Source organism: Typopeltis vanoorti, chromosome 2 (genome assembly GCF_054136105.1).
Source record: "Typopeltis vanoorti isolate ZY-2024b chromosome 2, IOZ_Tvanoo_1.0, whole genome shotgun sequence".
NCBI lineage: Eukaryota > Metazoa > Arthropoda > Arachnida > Uropygi > Thelyphonidae > Typopeltis > Typopeltis vanoorti.
Window position 1 is genome coordinate 53,512,266 of NC_143550.1, and position 20,449 is coordinate 53,532,714.

Below are 20,449 nucleotides of genomic sequence, written 5' to 3' on the forward strand. Positions count from 1 at the left end.
TATTCTACAGATTATCTAGGTATTGTGCAGATTAACTAGGGTGATCCATTAACGTGCGGAAAATTGTTTCTTTTCTCAAATTACCTAGGAAATCTGCAAACAAATTACCTAGATAATCTGCACATTACCTACTAGGCACTCATTAAAGTGAAAATAAGATCTTTGCTGGAACAACAGCAACCTTTCTGTACGCTTAAATTAACATAATGTTATTTATTTAATTTTCGATATCTAAAGAATCAAGTTAATACAAACAATCAACAAATTAGTTGATAGAATCAATCATCAATCAATTAAAAAACTATAATACAAAGAATCAAACGGTTTAAAATATTATTACAATTAAGGAAATGAATTTGCAAAACACATGACACTGGCGAAACCAAACTAAAAGTGGAGAGAGAGAGAGGGGGGGGGGAGGAGTAGGGAAAGGAAATGAGAGAAACAAACTTTTGAACTTTAATGATACGGAAGCCGTTAATGTGCACATTACCTAGGTAAAATGCGGAAAACTTTTGATTCTGCATGTTAAGAGCAAATCAGTTAATCTGCAGATTAGCTAGGTAATGTGCACATTAACGGCTTTCGAGCTTTAGCGGTAACATATATATTCATTTTGTTTTCCATAAATTGAGAGCTTTCTGTGTCCAATGACTATATTATAAACAGCTGTTACACATTTTCTGGAACTGAAAATTTGAAAATAGATATTAGGACAAATGTGTTTAATTCTGTCATGTTTACTGCTACAATAAATCTGTTCTGTTTGCATCCATGTAGCATAGTCTGTGGGAGCAGAGTGCTTTTCCATTAAGTGTGTCATTTGCATTGTCTCTAATTACACTAATTGTTCCTAAATATAGTACATAGATGTTAAATGTCTGTTTACTGAAAAAGCTACTTGTTTTTCTTGCTTGTGCAGTATAGCATCTGTTGAGGTTGGAAAGTTTTTTTTTTTGACAGTATAGGGACATTTTTATTCTAGTCTTCAGAAACAACAGATGTAGTAAAATTTATCTATTCCTGGATAAAAATTAATACTTCTGTGTATTATAAGAAGTTGTTGATCTACAACAAAATAGTAACATGTATGAGACAACTATTATTGATAAGGCAGAAGAGCCGCTGACACTAAATAAAAAAAAAATAATAAAAATAAATGAAACTAATTATGTATCCTATTATTGAATAAAATGTATACTGAGTCTCAGTAAACAAAAGAAAATTCTTAGAAAATGAAACGAACTATACCAACCAAAGAAATACACATAACAAGTGCAAACAAATTTTATGAGATGATTTGCTGCTCCATCAAACCACATGTATTCCTACCACACCTAAATGAATCACCTGATCAACATTATTAGTTCATTGGATTAGACTCTTCCTATAATTTTTAACTAAACTACTAAATGTATTAGTGGCTGTATATTATTAGTTAATTATTTATACGTTGCAAACAGATCTCTTTCCCTCTCCAAAGTTTTGTTTTTTTTTAATTATGCCAGCATAAATCCACTTATTCATGTCTAGACTTTATATGGTCACATGCTATTTGCCATACCCAGCAACTTATAGGACACACACATCAGAAATGTTAATTATGAATAAGCCGTTTGTCATTAGTACTTCTACTCACACTTATTCTTTCCTTTATATTTCCCATTCTCACATGGCTTATAAATGATGGTTCACATATTTACAACTTTGAGTAATTCAAATATACCAACCAAATAAAGCATTCTCCTTTATTATTGTTTTCTAATATATCTTAAATCAAAAGATTGTCCCCACTCTATGCAGATTTGGTTGCAATGATTTGATAAATTAAAGTATTCAAAGTTATCCTACAATTAACTGCACTGGACCAAGTAAGATGAGTGATGATGTGCTATGCACTCTTAAAACTTTCATACATCAATAAAAATGCAATCATATGGTCAAATTGACATGAATTTTGTAGTGCATAAGTTACTCGACAGCTCATCCAACCAAAATGAACATGCGATGCCACTGATATATATATGGCAAATTATATTTACACATATACTTCTAAATACAGAATCTGCATTTCCTTGCATGACAAATTTCAGTTGCTGAAATAGTTGTTGCAACTTTAATCGTTGTATTATCACCTCTAAACAGCTTCTACTCAGTAATGAATGGGAGATCTGTCCTAGTAGATGCACTGTTCTTGTGCAAGCTCAATCCTTTATCATTTCCATTAATATGATAATTTTTCTTTGTTTTTTTTTACTGATTTTAATTATACACAATAATGTTGACGACCTTTGAGTACATTATCACTTCTGAATAGTTGCTTCCTTTGCCTAATTCAGCTCTACCAGTGTCATTTTCATTCAGCAAATTGTTTGCTTATAACAGTTGGTGCAACTCACACCAAATTCAAAGTTTACTCAAACCATAGTATGGAATTAAGCACTATACTTGCTACCAGTCAAGTTACAGTCCTAGTGAACATGTATTTCATGTATAATGTAATCAGTGAACATATTCATTTCAGTTTCAGAGACATTTTGAAAGAACAACAGATAAAAACCACAGTACAGTAAGCAGACAAATTATATATGCAGTATGTTAACAGTGAGGACCTATTATGTCAAAAATCAAACAGGAGTAAGTAAAATGCCTGGGATGAAATAGCACTCTTAAATATGTTTAACCAGTTACATGTCTCTTAAATTGATGGTGATGATGTTCTATACAGTACTTTATAGAAGTATGTTACTTGAAAATGTGATGACTTATTTTTTCAAGATACTGTAAAATTTATAAACTGATTAATACAGAAGAATATACAGGTTGATAATGAACATAAGTATGATATGAAAAATGAAATGTTATATTAACATTTCATTTTTCATCATAGATATGCAATGTAAAGTACCTTGTAGTCAGCCAGCCACTCCCGGATGATGGCCTCCGCCATTCCACTAGCCACATCGTCACCTTCGTGGCTAGGCTGTCAACAACCCTGTCTACAAATATAAGAATAAATTAATCAGTACAGAAGATCAAATTAAATAATATTTTTGTAATGACATTCAATATTATTATAAGCAAATAATTACAATAAAAATGGGTAAATATGAGCTTTTATATCATTACCACATTTTTCATTACTGGGCTTCAGTACTTCAATCCAAGAGATATTATAAATTCTTATTCACATTCTGTCAATACCTTCTCAATGACAAAGCATCTACTCCTTCACTCAACTTCAAGAATTTTGGTGTGCCACCCCCCAATAGGGAAGGATCTAAGAGGAGCAGTTCATTTGTTTGCTGATGATGCAAAGTTGGGTAGGACAATAGTGAATGCAGAAGATGTCAACTTGCAGGACGACTTGGATAGATTGGAGTTCTGGGCTAAGGAGAATGGATGTCAATTTAATGCGACAAAATGTAAGGCTGGGTGAAAAGATTAGCAACAGTATACCACATTAGTGGAACTGTACTCCAGGAGATTGATGAGGCCAGGGACTTGGGAGTGTTGGTGGATAGGGAAATAAAGTTTAGGGGGCATATTGCAAAAGTAGCTAAATCAGCTCATCAACTCACTTGGTTGTTGAAAAATACCTTGACGAGCAGAGACAAGCAAGTTATTGTACTTCTGTACCGAGCCTTAATGAGACCTCATCTCAACTACTGTGCCCAGATTTGGTCACCTAGGATCCTTCTTGATGGAGAGGAGGTGGAGAGGATCCAGAGGCAAGTGACTAGGATGATAGCAGGTCTATGGAATGAACCATATAAGAACAGGTTGAAGATTTGTCGACTGCAGAAATTAGTTGATAGGCGGAAAAGGGGAGATATGATTGAAACATTCAAATTGCTAAAGAGTTTCTATAGGATTAATTCAGAGGATATTTTTGAGATCAGGACTGGTGGTGGGAGAACTAGGGGACACCTATGGAAGCTGGGAAAGAGTGTGGTTAGCAGGGGTGTTAGAGCTGGATTCTTTACTTTTAGAGTGGTAAATGAGTGAAATAAGCAGCCAGAGTCTGTTGTGGGTGCTAATGATGGTGAGTGAGTTCAAGGCAAGATATGATAGATACTGTGAGAATGTCGTATAGTTGTGTGGACATGATGTTTAGGGCCTCCCTTGATGAGCCTAAGGACTCCCTGCAGTCGTCCGTAATAATATGCGAGAACAGTATTTCTAAGGTAGGAAAAATAAGGGATTTATGGTGTTAGGAGTTGTATTGGTGAGAAATAATGTCTTGTGGTTGTGCTAGGAGAGACTAGAGATGTGTGTGTGTCTCAATCCAAGAAGAGATCTGATCTCATGTGGATATCCTGATATTATCAAAGGTGAGGGAAAGTGAAACGTGGCTTTTTTTTTCCTTGCATGAAATAAGGCAAGGTTGTGTTTTGATAGCATTAGTGTTGAAAAGGACCTCCTCACTCCACTGAAATATAACAAGGATGTTTAAGGCACTGATTATGGAGAATCTTGTTGCTTGGAGTATATGTGGGCACTGCAAGGCTTGCCAAACGAAAAGATCGAGTGGAGATAATGTCATCACTAAAACTGTGGACAAGATTGATTTGAGTTAATGATAGATTATTTATGAATAGGAGAAAGCGTGAGGGCAAAAGTACCGAGTCCCGGAGTACTCTTGTGAGGAAATTCAAAGAAAGGAGGCTAACCATTATGACCTGCGGAGAATAACCCAAGAGAAAATTAGCAAGCCAGTTGCAGAAGGTGGATTGGTAGACCAACATAATGATAATTTCATGACCCAGTCTTTCTTCCAACCTGGTCAAGCCTTGAAAATATATTGAATGACCACATACATTTCTTTGAAACTTTCTATAGCTTGGGTCCATAGATGGATTACCTTAGAGATTCTGGTTTCAAAATAAAAAGTGGGAGGCTATAATCTAAAAACTTTTAATAACATCCTACAAAAAAAAATACTCCACAAATATGCAAGAAAACAAACTAAAGGGATGCAGTACTTTACTTCAGAATATCACAGATAAAAGAGCTGGAGTGCTGAAATAGTACAACCTCAAAACAGCTTTCATATCTATGAAAAATTCATGATGCTAAAATTATCCACAAAACATTTTATATGTACCTCTCAAGAAGCCATGTGCATCTAAAATGTTTGGTGTATATGCTATAAGTTACATCAGACAAACAGGAAATGTGAGATAAATATGCATGAAAGAACAAAGGATGTTGAGAAAGAAGGATCACACAAATCAGGCCACTTATTACATTATAAACAAAAAAAATCACATAATCTAGTAACTAACAGTTCCATATGCTGAATTTAAGATCAAGTTCATAAGTTAAAAAGCTTCAAGAAAGGCATGATGACTCAGTGTAATAAAAAAAATTTGGGACCTTTCCTAAACTAACTTTGGTTCTACTTAAATAAGACCTCAAATTCACAACTCTTAGATTAAGACAGGCATTATGCAATACATATCAGCAATAAAGCAAATCTGTGACTTCGACACCGTTAATCATGTTAACAATGATTCTCAAATTGATAAAAGACAACATTCCTGATGAAGTATGTCACAGGTCATAAGAAACTAGCAGAAAAAATTTTTATGTGATCATACCTACCACACCATTTAGCAAACGTTAATTATTATCCAAAGATGTCTGTTTGGATAAATCAAAAGATAACTTTTATAATTAGTACCAGCCACTGAATTAGAAATGTTTATAATTCAGTACAATTTCTAAATGTACATACATTTAGGTGAGCTATCTTTGGTATTTATTCAGTGGAAAAATAACCCACATTGCTTGTCTAAGAGGCATAACTGTGGTTCTAAGACAGTCTGTCAGGAATGAGATCGGCATCATCTGAGAAAGCCTGTATGGAGAAACAGAACTTCCTACATGTAACAAATACCAAAGCATTTAATGAAGGCTGTTCCCGAGGATCGGTATTTTGGTACTTATATGGAAACCACTGATTTTTGCAAAGTTTCTATCCAGTATGTGTATCTACATTGTGTTATTACCATTCTCTTTAAAGCTTATACTCTCCTAATGTTCAAGAGTTTTTTCTCAAATTTCTAATAATCTGCATACATGCAAATAGGGCTACAGCACAATATGTACAGCTGAATAGGATAGCTAGACAATTTACCAAACACAGTACTTTTTCAAGCCATTTCTGACCTCCAAGTAAACAGAACAGTGGTCTCAACCTGGGCAATGAAAACTGTCTACTACTAAGTGGTGAATAGTTGGAATTGTTCAATTCACATGTGGTCAACATCAGTGAAAACATTACTGTGATGGAGATTTGTGCATCTTTCACCTCTCAAAAAAAAGAGAGAAATTACCACAGGTATGTTAGTACAAATTTTCATTTTACATATTACCAGAGTGAATGTGCGATGCAGGTCTGTATCATTAATAGTGCTTGATGAAACTCTGGTATAGAATACAAGTCCAAATTGAAAAATGGCAGTTAAATAAATAGCAACATCCATGTTCTCTATCCCAAAAAAACTTTGTCAAGAATTGAATAATGTCAGAGTGAAACTGAGTGTGACTTACTAAATGGATGGTTTCATCCTTCATGTAGTTGAAGGAGGTCCAAACTGCCAATGTAGAATGCTATTATGTTTCTGTAGCATCATCTAGAAGTGCAATAAAAGTGTATGTGACTGCTGGTGCTCCACCACTTGTACTGCTCTGTGTCTAGAACTGTGAAACATGTTTTATTATGACACAGACATCTTTGAGTCCAAGGACTCATTACTGGAGGCCTAAACTAATCTTAATTCCTATTATACCTCCCATTAAGTTATCAAGACTGTCTCTACCAAACTATCCCATTCATCTCATTCACTACTTTTCATGCAAAAAATCCATTCCCCACTCTCTTGCTAACTACACTGTACACAAATTTCTAGGGATGACCTTTTTCTCTCCCATTTATGCAATGTGTTGAAAAATTTCATTAGCATCTACTCTATAAAACACTTATTTAGATATATATGTTTCTATCATATCTCTTTTCTATCAGCAAGAATTTTCACAGGACTTTGTAACTTGCACAACTCCATTTTATTCTTATGGAACATCTACAGATCACTTTTTTCCTGATCCCTCTAACAATTCCCTTATTCCATTGGGAATTAGGGATGTGGAAATAACATTATTTCCACATCCCTAAGAAACCTATGCAACTCAATCTGTCCACAACAGTTTTATGGTTGTATCACAGCCTTATAAAGAGGGATAAATAACATCCTCATCCCTGCTTGTCAGTGTGTTTCTTAACATCTAATTGATCCTTTGAGGTATTTTGTCACTTGTGCAATATGACTTCATAATTTCAACTCCATATCCACCATCAACTCCCAAACTTCATCTATTTTCTCGTAAAATCCCATCAATATACAGAAGCTTGCAATGTTTTTATTCCAAAAGGACATAACCTTATGCATTGTCCACACCATATGTCTATTCAAAGCATTCTGTAGAATTTCCCCATCTTTTTTATTTAATAGCTCTCACCAGTTTAGTATCACTAGCAAACTTGATGTTTCCCTTCACACCATTTCCAGTATCAAACACTAGCCCCAAGAGAAAGCCTTGTGGCACCTTAGCTATTCTCTTATTCATATCACCATGTCATGTCCATCTGCTCCAACTCATTCCAGTATAATGTTTCATTAATTTTAATGGTTTTAATGTACAACACAGGAATAACTAAGAAAACAATATTTAACTTATCTGCTGATATTTCGCTGGTGTTATACCCAGCAACTTCAGAGCACAAAAAGTAGTTCGTCACAGTACACAAACAGCAACAATTAGTTAACAGTGGGACCAGTTTAAAAATTCTAACTAAAGTCCTAATTGGCACTATTTATTGTTGGATAAGGAGAGAGAGAATTAACAAGCATCTGTTCTAATGATAATGCTCTTACTGCTGAATTCACTCACCTGCATCACACTTTTTTAGCCAATGGGATTATAGCCATTGGCTAAAAGACTCGTCACATGTGTAATACTGGGACCTCCTGCAAAGAGTCTTTTGACTACATGGAGATTTTAATAATAATAATAAACCATATAACGAATTGGTAATCCTCATCCGTTCACCTACGGGAAACTTTATCACATCTAGGAGTGTATGAAGTGCCTTGTACTTTGAACTAACTTACTATTGACAGATAGGAAGAACTGTTGGCATCTGCCTCGGAGAACATAAAAAAATACATTCTGCAGCATTGTTATGGCGTCAGGACTAGCAGATCATGCCGTCATGATGATGATCCTCTTTACACAAGCTCAAATAAAGATCTAGAAGACAGTCATTAAGATAAAATTAATACTTGTTAACTCTCTCCTTATCCAAAACATATAGTGCCAATTAGGACTATAGTTTGTGTTGTCCATTACAACTTTTAAACTAGTCCCACTTTGAGAAGATGCTGGGTAGAGTTAAGCAGCAAAATATCAGCAAATAAGTTAAATATTTAATTTATTTGCTGATATTCTACAAATAACAGCAAATAAGTAAAAAAATTATTTTCTTATTCCTATGTTGCAAATTAAAACCATAAAAATAAATGAAACAAGAATTGCCAAAACAAAAGCTTTTCTACCCAGCATTTCAGTATCCTACTGTACCTTTGCAACAGGCTGGTGTAGTCATGTCTGTTCTTTATTGCAGAAATTGAATTACTAAGGCATTCACAAAACCATGCAGTCTCCCAAAGAAAATCATGTTACTCTCCACCCATTCCAGAATTCTGCACCACTATCTTTTCAAATACTTTAACAACCACTTCTAGGATATTAATTCTTTAAATTTGTTGCCTCCTTTACGGAGCAAGACTATCTTAATTTCCACTCTCTCTTGAGACCTCTTTGACATAACATATGATACTATCCAAGACAAATTAAACAGCCCAATAAGGGGCACAGCCATTTCTCTCAATTTCTGCAATGCACAGGCTACCATCCAACCAAGACTATGACTTTATTCATGTTCAGATAACTTAATAACCTAAACACCTCCAAGTTTATCTACCTGTATTCTCATCTTTAGTGATCACCTCAGTAATTCAACTCTGTCTTCTGCTTTTCACTCACCTACCACCATTCATTAGTTATTCTTCTATAATCACTCAACATTTTTTACTTGCCACACAGTGAAAGAACTCTTGAATGTGCTCTGGCCTGTTAAGCTAATTTCCTCTCATGATCTAATTTTGTTTTCCTTACCATGGAGGTCACCTTTTTTTCCTCCTATACTTTGTGCTGCTCAAATGAGCTAACTTGCCGATTCATTTTTTTTTTATATATTTCCTCATCTTCTTTTTGCATGCATGTATGAAGTTCCTTCTACTCATCCATTTAACTCCCATCTGATTTATCTTCTTGATTCTGTGTATGCAAGGACACAAGCCACTGAAAGGTCTGCAAATAAGCAAAATGAGATTCTCACACCGAGTAATAATCATCCAATCATATATTGCTTAAAAATATTTAAGCAATATGTGTTCCGTCAACGGAAAAGTTTGGGAAACCCTGATCTATATGGATCACATTATGAAGGAAAGCAGTATTAAACCTGCCATCAAAATTGGAAATGTTTATCTCAGCTCTTTATGCAGATGATGGTTTAAACTTTTTAGACTTTTAAACAAATCCAGTACAAGTCTGCAAGATTCCCTGACTAAATTGAATAACTGTTGTCGTAAATTTGGTATGAAAATCAGCAATAACAAGACAAAGACAAATAAATTGAAAATAAAAGCAGAAACATTGAAAATATCAAAAATATCAACTGCATTGTGAATGGAGAACCTATAGAACAAGTAAAACATTTCAGCTACTTAGGCACAATTTTTAGTGAAGATGGTATAAATTAAATATGGAAATAGACAAAGAATCAAAGCGGTATGGTAGGAAGTCAACTGAATAAATTAAATGGAATAAGAAAGAAATTACTTGAAACACTAAATTAGCTGTATACAAGACAGTGTTCAAACCAATTTTAACTTATGGATCTGAGAGTTGGGTTAGAAATAAAACACTTGACCAAAGGTACTAGAGACTACAGATATAAAAATCCTGAGAAAGATTAGGGACATGAACAGATGGCATCAATGGCAATATCATATTAAAAATGAGGATATTAGGAAATAACTTGACATTATTAGCATCCAGGAATGTGTTAGCTTATCTCAGGTGGTAGTCACTTAAAGAATGGGAGAGGAAAGGTTAGCAAAACAAGTGCTCTCTGCCAGGTTGGCAGGAAAAAGACCCAGAGGAAGACCAAGATATAAGTGTATTGATACAGTAAAAAGTGCCTTAGAAGACAGAAATATAAGATCTCATAATGTTGGAGTCTTTACAGATAACAGACTGATTTGGAGGAAAATTGTTGACAGGAAATTAGTGATGATGTAAGTTCTTCGTGTAGTATTATCATAATATCTTGTACACCCCTTGAGGGTACATGCTAGGAATTTGATGATGATACATTAGACTAACAGATTTTAGCTCATTGGATAAACAGGATTTGCTTGTAAATTACCGTTTATATCCTCAAGTTGAAATACAGAATAATCTCATTATTAAGTGATTAATAGATATATATTTTTAAAAATTAAATGAATAAGTTCTAGTTTTGCACATTACATCACATTTCATTTACATGCAAAAACATAACACTGGTAGCAATGTGATATAGACCTTGGTGTTTATGAAGCAGCTGAAAGCATGAGATGTTTTGTACTACTGCACATAAGTTTAGGTTTATGTTTTGGTGTTAGGTGTCTAGAGAAAGCATTGTTCACCAAGCATGCTAAAATGCAAATTAAGGAAAATTTCAGTAATTATGGTGGAAGCTGGTGAGTTTGTGTGAAGGCACCCATCAGGCATAATGAGTGTGAGAATGACCAAGTGCAGAATCTAGTTTCTCAAGCAAAATATTCAATAAAGTAGTCAAATTCAGGCAGTAAAGGTGAGTGCGGGCCTAAAGAGATGTTGTAGTTTCTATATAATAATGCCAGAAGTATCCGGAACAAGAGAGAGGAGTTTTTGGCATTGGTTAGTGCAACCTTGCCAAAAGTTATAGGCATTAGTGAGACTTGGCAAAAGCAGGGATGGAATGTGAAGGATTTAGCATTTTCAGGGAAGATAGAGAAGATAAGATGGGGGACAGGAAAGAATAGGAGATAAGCAGTTAGGATGAGATCAAGGCAAGTAAGACAAAATATACAGCTGGTTGTTACTACAGGCCAGGGGATTCCACAGATAATCTGGAAGACATGCAACAAGTAAAGGTCGAGTGAATATTATAGAGTACTTCAACTATGGAGATATGGACTGGAAGGAAGAAAAAAAGATCACATAGTAGGAAGGAAATGGAATTTATATATATACTGAGAGATAATTACTTAAGGCAGCATGTAATGGAGGAAACTAGAGGTGTGAGAGTATTGGATCTGGCCAGAGGATCAGAAGAGCTATCCATCATCAAGATGGCCACATTGTTTCTAATTGGCAAAAGTGACCATGCTGTCTTGACTTGGGAGATTGCAACACATGAGGAATATTCTGTCAAGAAGGGATATATGTGGAACTACAAGGCAGGTGATGATGATGACATACTTAAGAAGCTTGGTAATAGAAAGTAACAACAGTCTGCCCTTCCTGGACACCCTAGTTACAAGACAACCAAATGGATCTCTGATCTTCACAGTCTACAGAATGAACACACACACACAGGTAAATACATCCATCAACAGTCACATCACTCCCACTGCCAGCAATCTGGAACTATAAAAACCTTATTAGTCCACCAGGATTAATTTGCACAGATAACATTACACTCAACACAGAAATCACCCACATAAAAACAAATTTTGGCAGAGAGCTACCCCCCCCCCCCACTTTTCCAAACAGATTAAAGCAACCCCATCACATCATGGCATCCCAGAAAAGGTTGCTAAGATCTTGAAGAAGCACAATCTTGTGACCACTAATAAAGAACACAAAAAGCAAGCAACCCTTATCCACTCCCCCAAAGACCAGCTTCAACCTCTGGATTTACCAGGAGTGTACCAGGTACCCTGCAGATGCAATCGTTCATACTATGGACATGCTCTGATATATGGTCAACATCCATATATCAGAGCATCGGGATTACATCCACTTCACCACTACAGCTGCTTAGGATTAGCAGACAATGCCCTGGATACCCAGCACAAGATCCATTGAAAAAAAAGCTATCTTACTCCACCGAAGCAAATTTAAATACGAGAAGCTTTTCCTTGAATTTGCTGCAGCTCTTAAACTATCACAACCCCAAAAAAATAGTTGTATCAAACTGCCTCTCATATGGTAGACCCTCATTGACAGACTGTCAGCCCAACAGTCAAGAACACCCAACCAAAGCCAATAGTTGGAATAATTATAGGATTTTAGGTCTTCCTGTATCTCCCCTTTAATGTGCCTGTGTGCACATGTTTAATACCAGTGCATTAATCCTTAAGGATGCCGATTTAACTTTGGCAAAATATATGATGTAATGATTAAATATTTTTAGTTATCGTCTAGTCTACGTTGTTAATTTCCTTAAACAACAAGAAGTTAGGAGGAAGCTTAAACCTATGCTATGTCATAAAATGCTACAATGGAAGGATGTTAGTGGTGCATAGGAAACAGTTAAGGGACATCTAAAGTAAGCAATATTATATTGTATACCTAAGGGTAAGGATGGTTAATCAGGTAGGAGTTAGATGAATGAGTAATATCATTAAGAATGAGTTGCAGAAGAAGAAAATGAGGTGGAAGGTATACAAATAGAAAGGTGACCATCAAACTCATGTACAGTACAAGGCTCAGGCAAGAAAAATGACCAGCATGGTAAGGAAGGCAAAATCAGATTATGAGAAGAATCTAGCTGAGCAGGCAAAAGGAAATCCCAGATTTCTTTCATTACGTGACAAGTAAGAATGACTATGAAAGGTGAAAGAAGCAGATAAAATAATTGAGTGACCACTTTGTAAAGGTATATCATCCAAGTGAGGTTACTGCTGTAACATATGTGACAGACACTGATTCAGGAACAAAGGTAGATTGATTGGAAGTTCTTAGGATATTGCAGAACTGCAATGTAAATACAGCTGTGAGAATAGATGGGATATCAACTACTTGGGTTTTGAAAGAATGTGCAAGGGAACTGGAAATGCCTCTGACCAGGATCTTTAAGTCTCAGATCTGGTCGAGTTCCAAGGGAGTGGAAAAAGGACAAAATAATTCCCATTCATAAGGGAGGTTCTAAGACTGAAGTAGCAAATTATAGACCAATCAGTATCTCAGGCATGGGCATAAAAGTACTAGAAAAGTTGGTCAAAAAGAGAATTCAAGAATGGGTGCATGAGAATATGATATAGTGCGAGGGGCAACATAGCTTTGTTAAGGGTAGGTCGTGTCTTAGTGATTTACTAACTTTTTTTTTGTAATAATACAGTAACAGCTAAGTTGGATAAAGGAAATAGCCACATGATGATTCTGCTGAATTTTGCAAAAGCATATGACAGAATACCACAGGGAACTCTGTTATGCAAATCGTAACGAATGGGGCATGGATATGATACTGGTTATATGGATAGGAGGGTGCTGAACAGATATCAAAAAGTGATATATGGAGGGACAGAATCAAGGCAAAAACAAATGACTAGTGGTGTGACGTGGTGCAGTACTGGGTCCATTACCATTTCATTTGTACATAAATGATACAAGGAAATAACCTGAAAGGAAAAGGAACTATTTTTTCTTTTTGATGATGCAAAATTAGGTAATCAAGGTGATGTGGAGCTTGCTGGATGATTTAAACAGGCGATCAAGTATGGGCAAAAGATAAGTGGTGTCAGCTTAACATGGAGAAATGTAAAGTTATGCATTTTGGGATAAACAGATTACAAACTGTACTCCAGAAAATATATGGAGCTAGAGATTTAGGGGTAGCGGAAGACAGAGAGTTAAAGTTTAGAAGAAATATTCGTAAGGTTGCTAAAGTAGCTCATAAGATTACTTGGCTATTGAACACACTAACAAGTAGAAATAAGGAAGTTGTTATTCCACTTTATAAGGCCTTCATATGCCCATATGGATTACTATGCTCAGGTGTGGTCTGCTAGGTTTCTTGGGGATGAGGAAGTGGCGAGAGGATGAGAGGTGAGTGACCAAGATGGTGAGTACTCTGTGAAATACTCCCTATGAGAATAGAATTAGAGTGTGTGGATTGCTGAAGTTGGTTGACAGGAGAAAAAGAGGGGATATGGTAAATTTATTTACTAAAATAAAGAGCCAAAAGGCTTCACTTCAGTGATGCAAAAATTATAAAACTTATGTGGATATTAAATCCAGCATTATTTCAAAGCCGAATACAGAAAATATAAGTTTCGTAAGAAATTTGACCAGAGAGCTAATGGGAATACACTCACCGGCATTTATGAGTTGCCCTAGCCAGACCTTATAGGAGAGATGATTGCTATGCCCAAGCGTCCATACATTCCCCTCCTACTGGTCCATTTTAATAAGGTTTCACTGGCCTGACAGCTGTGTTCAAACTGGTTGGTTTTTGTCAGAGACCAGTGTTTAAGTAAAGGGACTCTCTAAAAATTAGGTGATCACCCGGACCACTCTCAATGAGTGACCAAAAGTTAGTCCAACTCAGCATTGGCTCCACTCGGTGACAGGCTCACCCTGCCACTGAGCAGAACCACTCATACTCCAGAGAAAAGCATCCACTGACAAGGCCCCACATGGGCCATGCCAGAAAACACTTTCCCTGGAGACTCAACTCGCTCTCTCAAGGCAACCCCCCCAAAAAAAAAATCTAAGCCCCCACCCTCACCTGGAGCAAAATTCTGCAAGAAACCTTAAGAGAGAGCAAAAACTTCCTTTCAATACTAAGGAACGTGAAACGTCGAAGAAGTATTTTTCATAAGCAAACTCTTGGTCGTGCATAAAAGTATTTACTAAAATAAAGAGTCAAAAGGCTTCACTTCAGCAATGAAAAATAATAATAAAAATTAAGTGGATATTAAATCCAGCATTATTTCAAAGTCGAATATAGAAACTATAAAAGTTTCATATGAAATTTTGACCAGAGAGCTTATGGGAATACACTCATCGGCATTTATGAGTTGTCCTAGCCGGACCTTATAGGAGAGATGATCGCTATGCCCGAACGTCCATATATTCCCCGCCTATTGGTCCATTTTGATAAGGTTTCACTGGCCTGACAGCTGTTCCAAACTGGTTGCATTGCCGAAGTGAAGCCTCTTAACTCTTTATTTCAGTAAATACTTTTACGCACCGACTGAGAGTTCACTTACAAAAAATACACCTCTCTGATGTTTCAAGTTCCTTAGTATTGAAAGAAAGTTTTTGCTCTCTTAAGGTTTCTGCCTAGCCTCTGACAAAAACCAACCAGTTTGAAACAGCTGTCAGACCAGTGGAACCTTATTAAAATGGACCAATAGGAGGGGAATATATGGACACTTGGGCATAGCGATCATCTCTCCTATAAGGTACGGCTAGGGCAACTCATAAATGCCGGCATGTGTATTTCCAAAACTTTTATAGTTTCTATATTCAGCTTTGAAATAATGCTTGATTTAACATCCACTTAATTTTTAATTTTTGCATTGCCAAAGTGAAGCCTTTTGGCTCTTCATTTTAGTGAATACTTTTACGTACTGACTGAGAGTTTGCTTGCGAAAAATACACCTCTCCGTTGTTTGAAGTTCCTTAGTATCGAAAGGAGGTTTTTGGTCTCAAGGTTTCTTCCAAATCTAGCTCCTGGCGAAAGGAGGACTTAAGATTTCATGGGAAGGGGGGGGTTGAGAGAGAGCAATTTGAGTCTCTGGGGATCTGGGGAAAGTGTTTTCCGGCATGGCCCGCGTGGGGCTTTGTCGGTGGATGCTTTTCCCTGGAATATGAGCGGTTCTGCTCGGTGGCAGGGTGAGCCTGTCACTGAGTGGAACCAATGCTGAGTTGTATGATCTTTCGGTAACTCACAGGGAGTGGTCCAGAGATTGCCTAATTTTTAGAGAGGCTTTTACTTAAACAACCAGTTTGAAACAGCTATCAGGCCAGTGAAACCTCATCAAAATGGACATATGAAGGGAATATATGGAAGCTTGGGCATAGTGATCATCTCTCCTATAAGGTCTGGCTAGGGCAATTCTTAAATGCCAGCGAGTGTATTTCTGTAAGTTCTCTGGTCAAATTTCATATGAAACTTTTATATTTTCTATATTCGGCTTTGAAATCATGTTGGATTTAATATCCACTTAATTTTTATAAGATATGATAAATGTTTCTAAGTTGCTTAAAGGGTTTATGGGAATGATGCAAGGAAATGTTTCAGCACTTGACTAGAGGGACCAGAACAAGAGGACACACCTGGAGTTGAATAAAAGTGTGGTTAGTAGGTATGCAAGGACTGGAATTTTTCTTGGAGAGTTGTGAATGATTGAAATGGGTTGTAAGAATCAGTTGTGAGTGCTTTGTCAGTTAATGGGTTCAGGAAGAGGTATGATAGATTGCGTGAATAATTTTGGCCTACTGCAATGAGTCTTTGGACTCTGTGGGCCTGTACAATAATAATAAGACATCAACACCCATATTAGACTGACACCAATATTGTTTACTCATTTATTCTGTTACTTATTCCAAGCAAAAGCTAGAGTTTCTTATAATGAAGCTTTTCACTCCACAAAATCTGGTGGTAGGAATATGTTATGTATAATCATTCCCATGAGGCTTCAGCTTTAAATGGAATAGGAAGTAGTATGACAAAATAGGAACCAACAGGAACCTTAACAGCTACCCATGAATGGGACTGTTATAACTTTTGTGATATTTCATTATGGTGAGAATATACACTATCTACCAATAATTGTCCAGACACACCTGTTATTTGAAGTTATAGAACATTCCAGATTTGTTAATAACAAAAACCGGTGTACAGATAGTAGGAAGCAGTATTTCATTGTAGTAGTTGAATACAGGTGGTATGGCAACATGACGTGAACTCAGTGACTTTGAGGGCTGTCAACATTTGTGGCGTTTTCAGACATGCCATTACTGCTCAACTGGGAGCATCCAAAATGAACTGTAGCAATGTGATCAACAAATGGAGATGTTCTGGCATCACCAGTGCAGCAAAACACCTAGGGAGGCTGCTGAAAATGACTGACAGCAACAGTAAGGTGTTAAAATGAGTGGCATGCAAAAACCAGCTGCAATCGGCAGAGATCATCCGTGATGAGTTCCAAAGTGGCAGTAACAAGGCGAGCACTAATACCGTACAAAAAGAACTCCATTTACTGTGTTTCCATGGAAGAGCAGCAGCACACAAGCTGAACATCACAACAACAAAGGTGGCCTGGCGCAAAGAGTATGTGAAATGGACAATTGACCAGTGGGAAAAAAGTACTCTGAAGCAATGAATTGAGGTTCACCTGTTTCCAGTCTCATGGTAGGGTGTGGGTGTGGAGGCAGCCTGGTGAATGCTTGTTACCACAGTGCATTCTACTCACAGTAAAGTTGTGTATTGGAGGAGTAATGGTGTGGGGTGCATTCAGCTGGTGTGGAGTGAGACCACTGGTTCAGTGTCCATGGTTTCATGATAGCAGCTCAGTACCTTGATATTCTGGATGATCAAGTGCTGCCTACACTGTGGAGTTTTTATGGAACAGACCTGTGTTACTATCAAGACGACAATGCCCATGCCACAAAGCTGCAGCTGTTATGGAATGGTATGCAGAGATGGATGTTAAACGACTGCCCTGGTCAGTGCAGAGTCCTTACCTCAACCCCCATCGAACACCTATGAGACTAATTGGAGCAATGATTGAGGTTCAGAGTAGCATGTCCTCGATCTGTTGCTGAACTCAGTGCTGCTTTGATGGAAGAATGGAGACAAATTCCATCTGATATCTGCTGAACATTGATGGAAAGCCTCCTCAAAGGGTGCAGGAGGTGATCATTAGCCAAAGGTGGAAATACCTGATATTAGGGTTCGCCTGCTGGTATCAATTGTAACCGAACAATTATTGGTAGATAGCGTATATAATTCAAGTAGTCAATATACAAGTGCTTAGGGCAGTAGCTCCAAAATCACTCTTCAATCATGATTTTTTTCCCTTGAATTCTTTCTTGTATTTCTGAGAAATGTAACAGGAAAATAATCATTTACCATGCTTGACATCCTTCTTCATTAAGACATCTTTTCCCATTTTTGTTATATTTTCCTTCAAAATAAAAAAATATATAGTGATGCAATATGAAAATGATCAATGTAAGATGAACTTCTTTTAGAATTTATTTTTAAATGGTAAATCAAATAAGAATGGAAATGATTGGAAAGAATCACTGAACAGGACCTTTTATAACAGACGTTTTTATTAGTGACATTGTATATTACTGGAACTAACTTGTTTAGCATGGATGTTGCTGATAAAATTATGTCACAAAAGACAAAATTGCTTTATTTCCAAATGCGTTGCTACTAAAAATAAATAAACAAAAATTAAAAAAAAAAAATTTTTTTTTTAAATGTTGTGCAAAGATATTTAAATCTGAATACTGCATTAAAAAAAAAGCGAAAAAGTAAGACTTCCTTGCTGAGAATGTCAATTCTGTACCCAACTTCCAGGGCCTTGGAAAACTGAGAGACAAAAATCCAAATTGGCAACATACCAAATTCCACAGGAAGTCGCATTGTTAACACATAAGGACAAATTGGGTGCGAACTCGCTATTTATAGGAAGTGATGTTTTGCCGAGTTTCTTTTCAAAACTTGCATAAAAAAATGCAATTCTTTAAACTGTGAAAAACAAACATTTAATATTCTTATAATCTACGGAACTGTAATGTGCGGCTTCTGACTGTATGCAGTTCCGATAATTCAATAGCTTTCTATTTTTCTATCTAAACTTGGGCCAAGCACATACTAGTGTGCAATATATTTAAGATTTCGCAAATGGACTGTTTAAAAAAAAAAAAAAAAACGCAAGGTTGAGCTGGTGCAATCACATGAACGCCACATGTCAAAATGTGAAAAGTGTACCAATTAATTTCGCCTATCTGTTTAATTTGCGGTAACCAATTCTGAGGGTTGTTCAGTCTGTGGATAGGTAAAATATCACATAAGATCTGTAATTTTTAGTAGTAGTATTATGTAATACCTCCAAGGAATCCAAAGACTCATCGCGAGGTGGGGGTGGGGGGGAATCCGATCCACACAACCCACCGTATTCACTACTTAATCCACCATCTACAAACATTGACTTTCGACAATGTGATATAAGCTATGCCAACCATCAATTAAAAATCAACAACACAGCTCTATCAATGTTGGCGTAATTTTGTTGGAAGATTTCAACAAATCAAACAACCAATTGGAATTCAATAATAAATGCCATTATCGTTTGCAGATGGACACAATTCTACGTGAAAAGAAAATACGCTATTTAATTCCAGCTTTTAGTGGCTGAGAAAAAACTGAAGGAAGTTTTAAGAACTATCCAGTTTACTGTAGAGATTAAATTTAAGGAATTAATGTGCAGTAGTAATATTAGATGTGATACTGACAAGCACATGTCTATGCTTATTTCAAAAACTCATCAATACGCCTCAGGGGGCGTGGCTAGGGAAGAAGTGGGGAAGGTCCGCCCCGGGCGATGCTTTGCGTTTAAGAAATCTTGCCAAGTTGCCATACTGTCTATAGAACAACTGAGTGATGAAATAGGCTTCGACAATGTCATCGACGATTTTGCTAACCGAAAAGAAAGAAAAATAACATTTTAGAATGCTGGAATTAAAGTTTTACTTCAAGTGAAATTTATTTCCCTGTATGTCGTTTTGACTTTTTGTAGTATTTTTGGTGTGTATTGAGACTGGCGGCAAACTCAGGGACCGCCCCAGGGAAGCAAAAGCTGTAGCTACTGAATACGCCTCCCATTACACAACCGAAAGATTCCAATTGTCAATTGTAATATTTTGGTTGCTTAATAATAAATACTTATAAGGAGTGTAACGTGGTGAGCATTTATTTCACTCTAGTAAAGCAAATGTTTACGAAATCTGACAATACTCGCTGAATTTTGCATATTTGGAAATGACAAAAATGCAAATACAGCAGCTTAGTGCACGGACGCGTGAACACACTAACAGGATTCAAAATAGTAAAATAAAACATGCACTATGCCATCTACGAAATACACAATCTGTTTGTTGCTAACAAAATTCAATATATGACGGTTTATTCCAACCTGCAATTCACAAAGTAAGAAGCTTAAGTGCATTATTGTTTTGATTTACAAATTTATAATGTTGTCCAATTTTGTTCGGTAGCAGGGTAAAGAAAAAATCTACAATTTTTTCTTTAACCAAGTAT

The 20,449-nt window shown here is 36.4% G+C and overlaps 1 protein-coding gene across 5 annotated transcripts in view; it reads right to left on the reverse strand.

The window, feature by feature from the left end:
- Hyccin (PI4KA lipid kinase complex subunit hyccin) overlaps positions 1–20,449 on the reverse strand; it is a 335,986-nt gene that overhangs the window by 230,479 nt on the left and 85,058 nt on the right. For all 5 annotated transcript variants that reach the window (XM_090411355.1, XM_090411361.1, XM_090411331.1 and 2 more), the window contains one exon: positions 2,909–2,999. In XM_090411355.1, coding sequence (XP_090267481.1) covers positions 2,909–2,950 — 42 coding nt within the window. In that variant the 5' untranslated portion in view covers positions 2,951–2,999. The remainder of the gene's footprint in view (positions 1–2,908; positions 3,000–20,449) is intronic.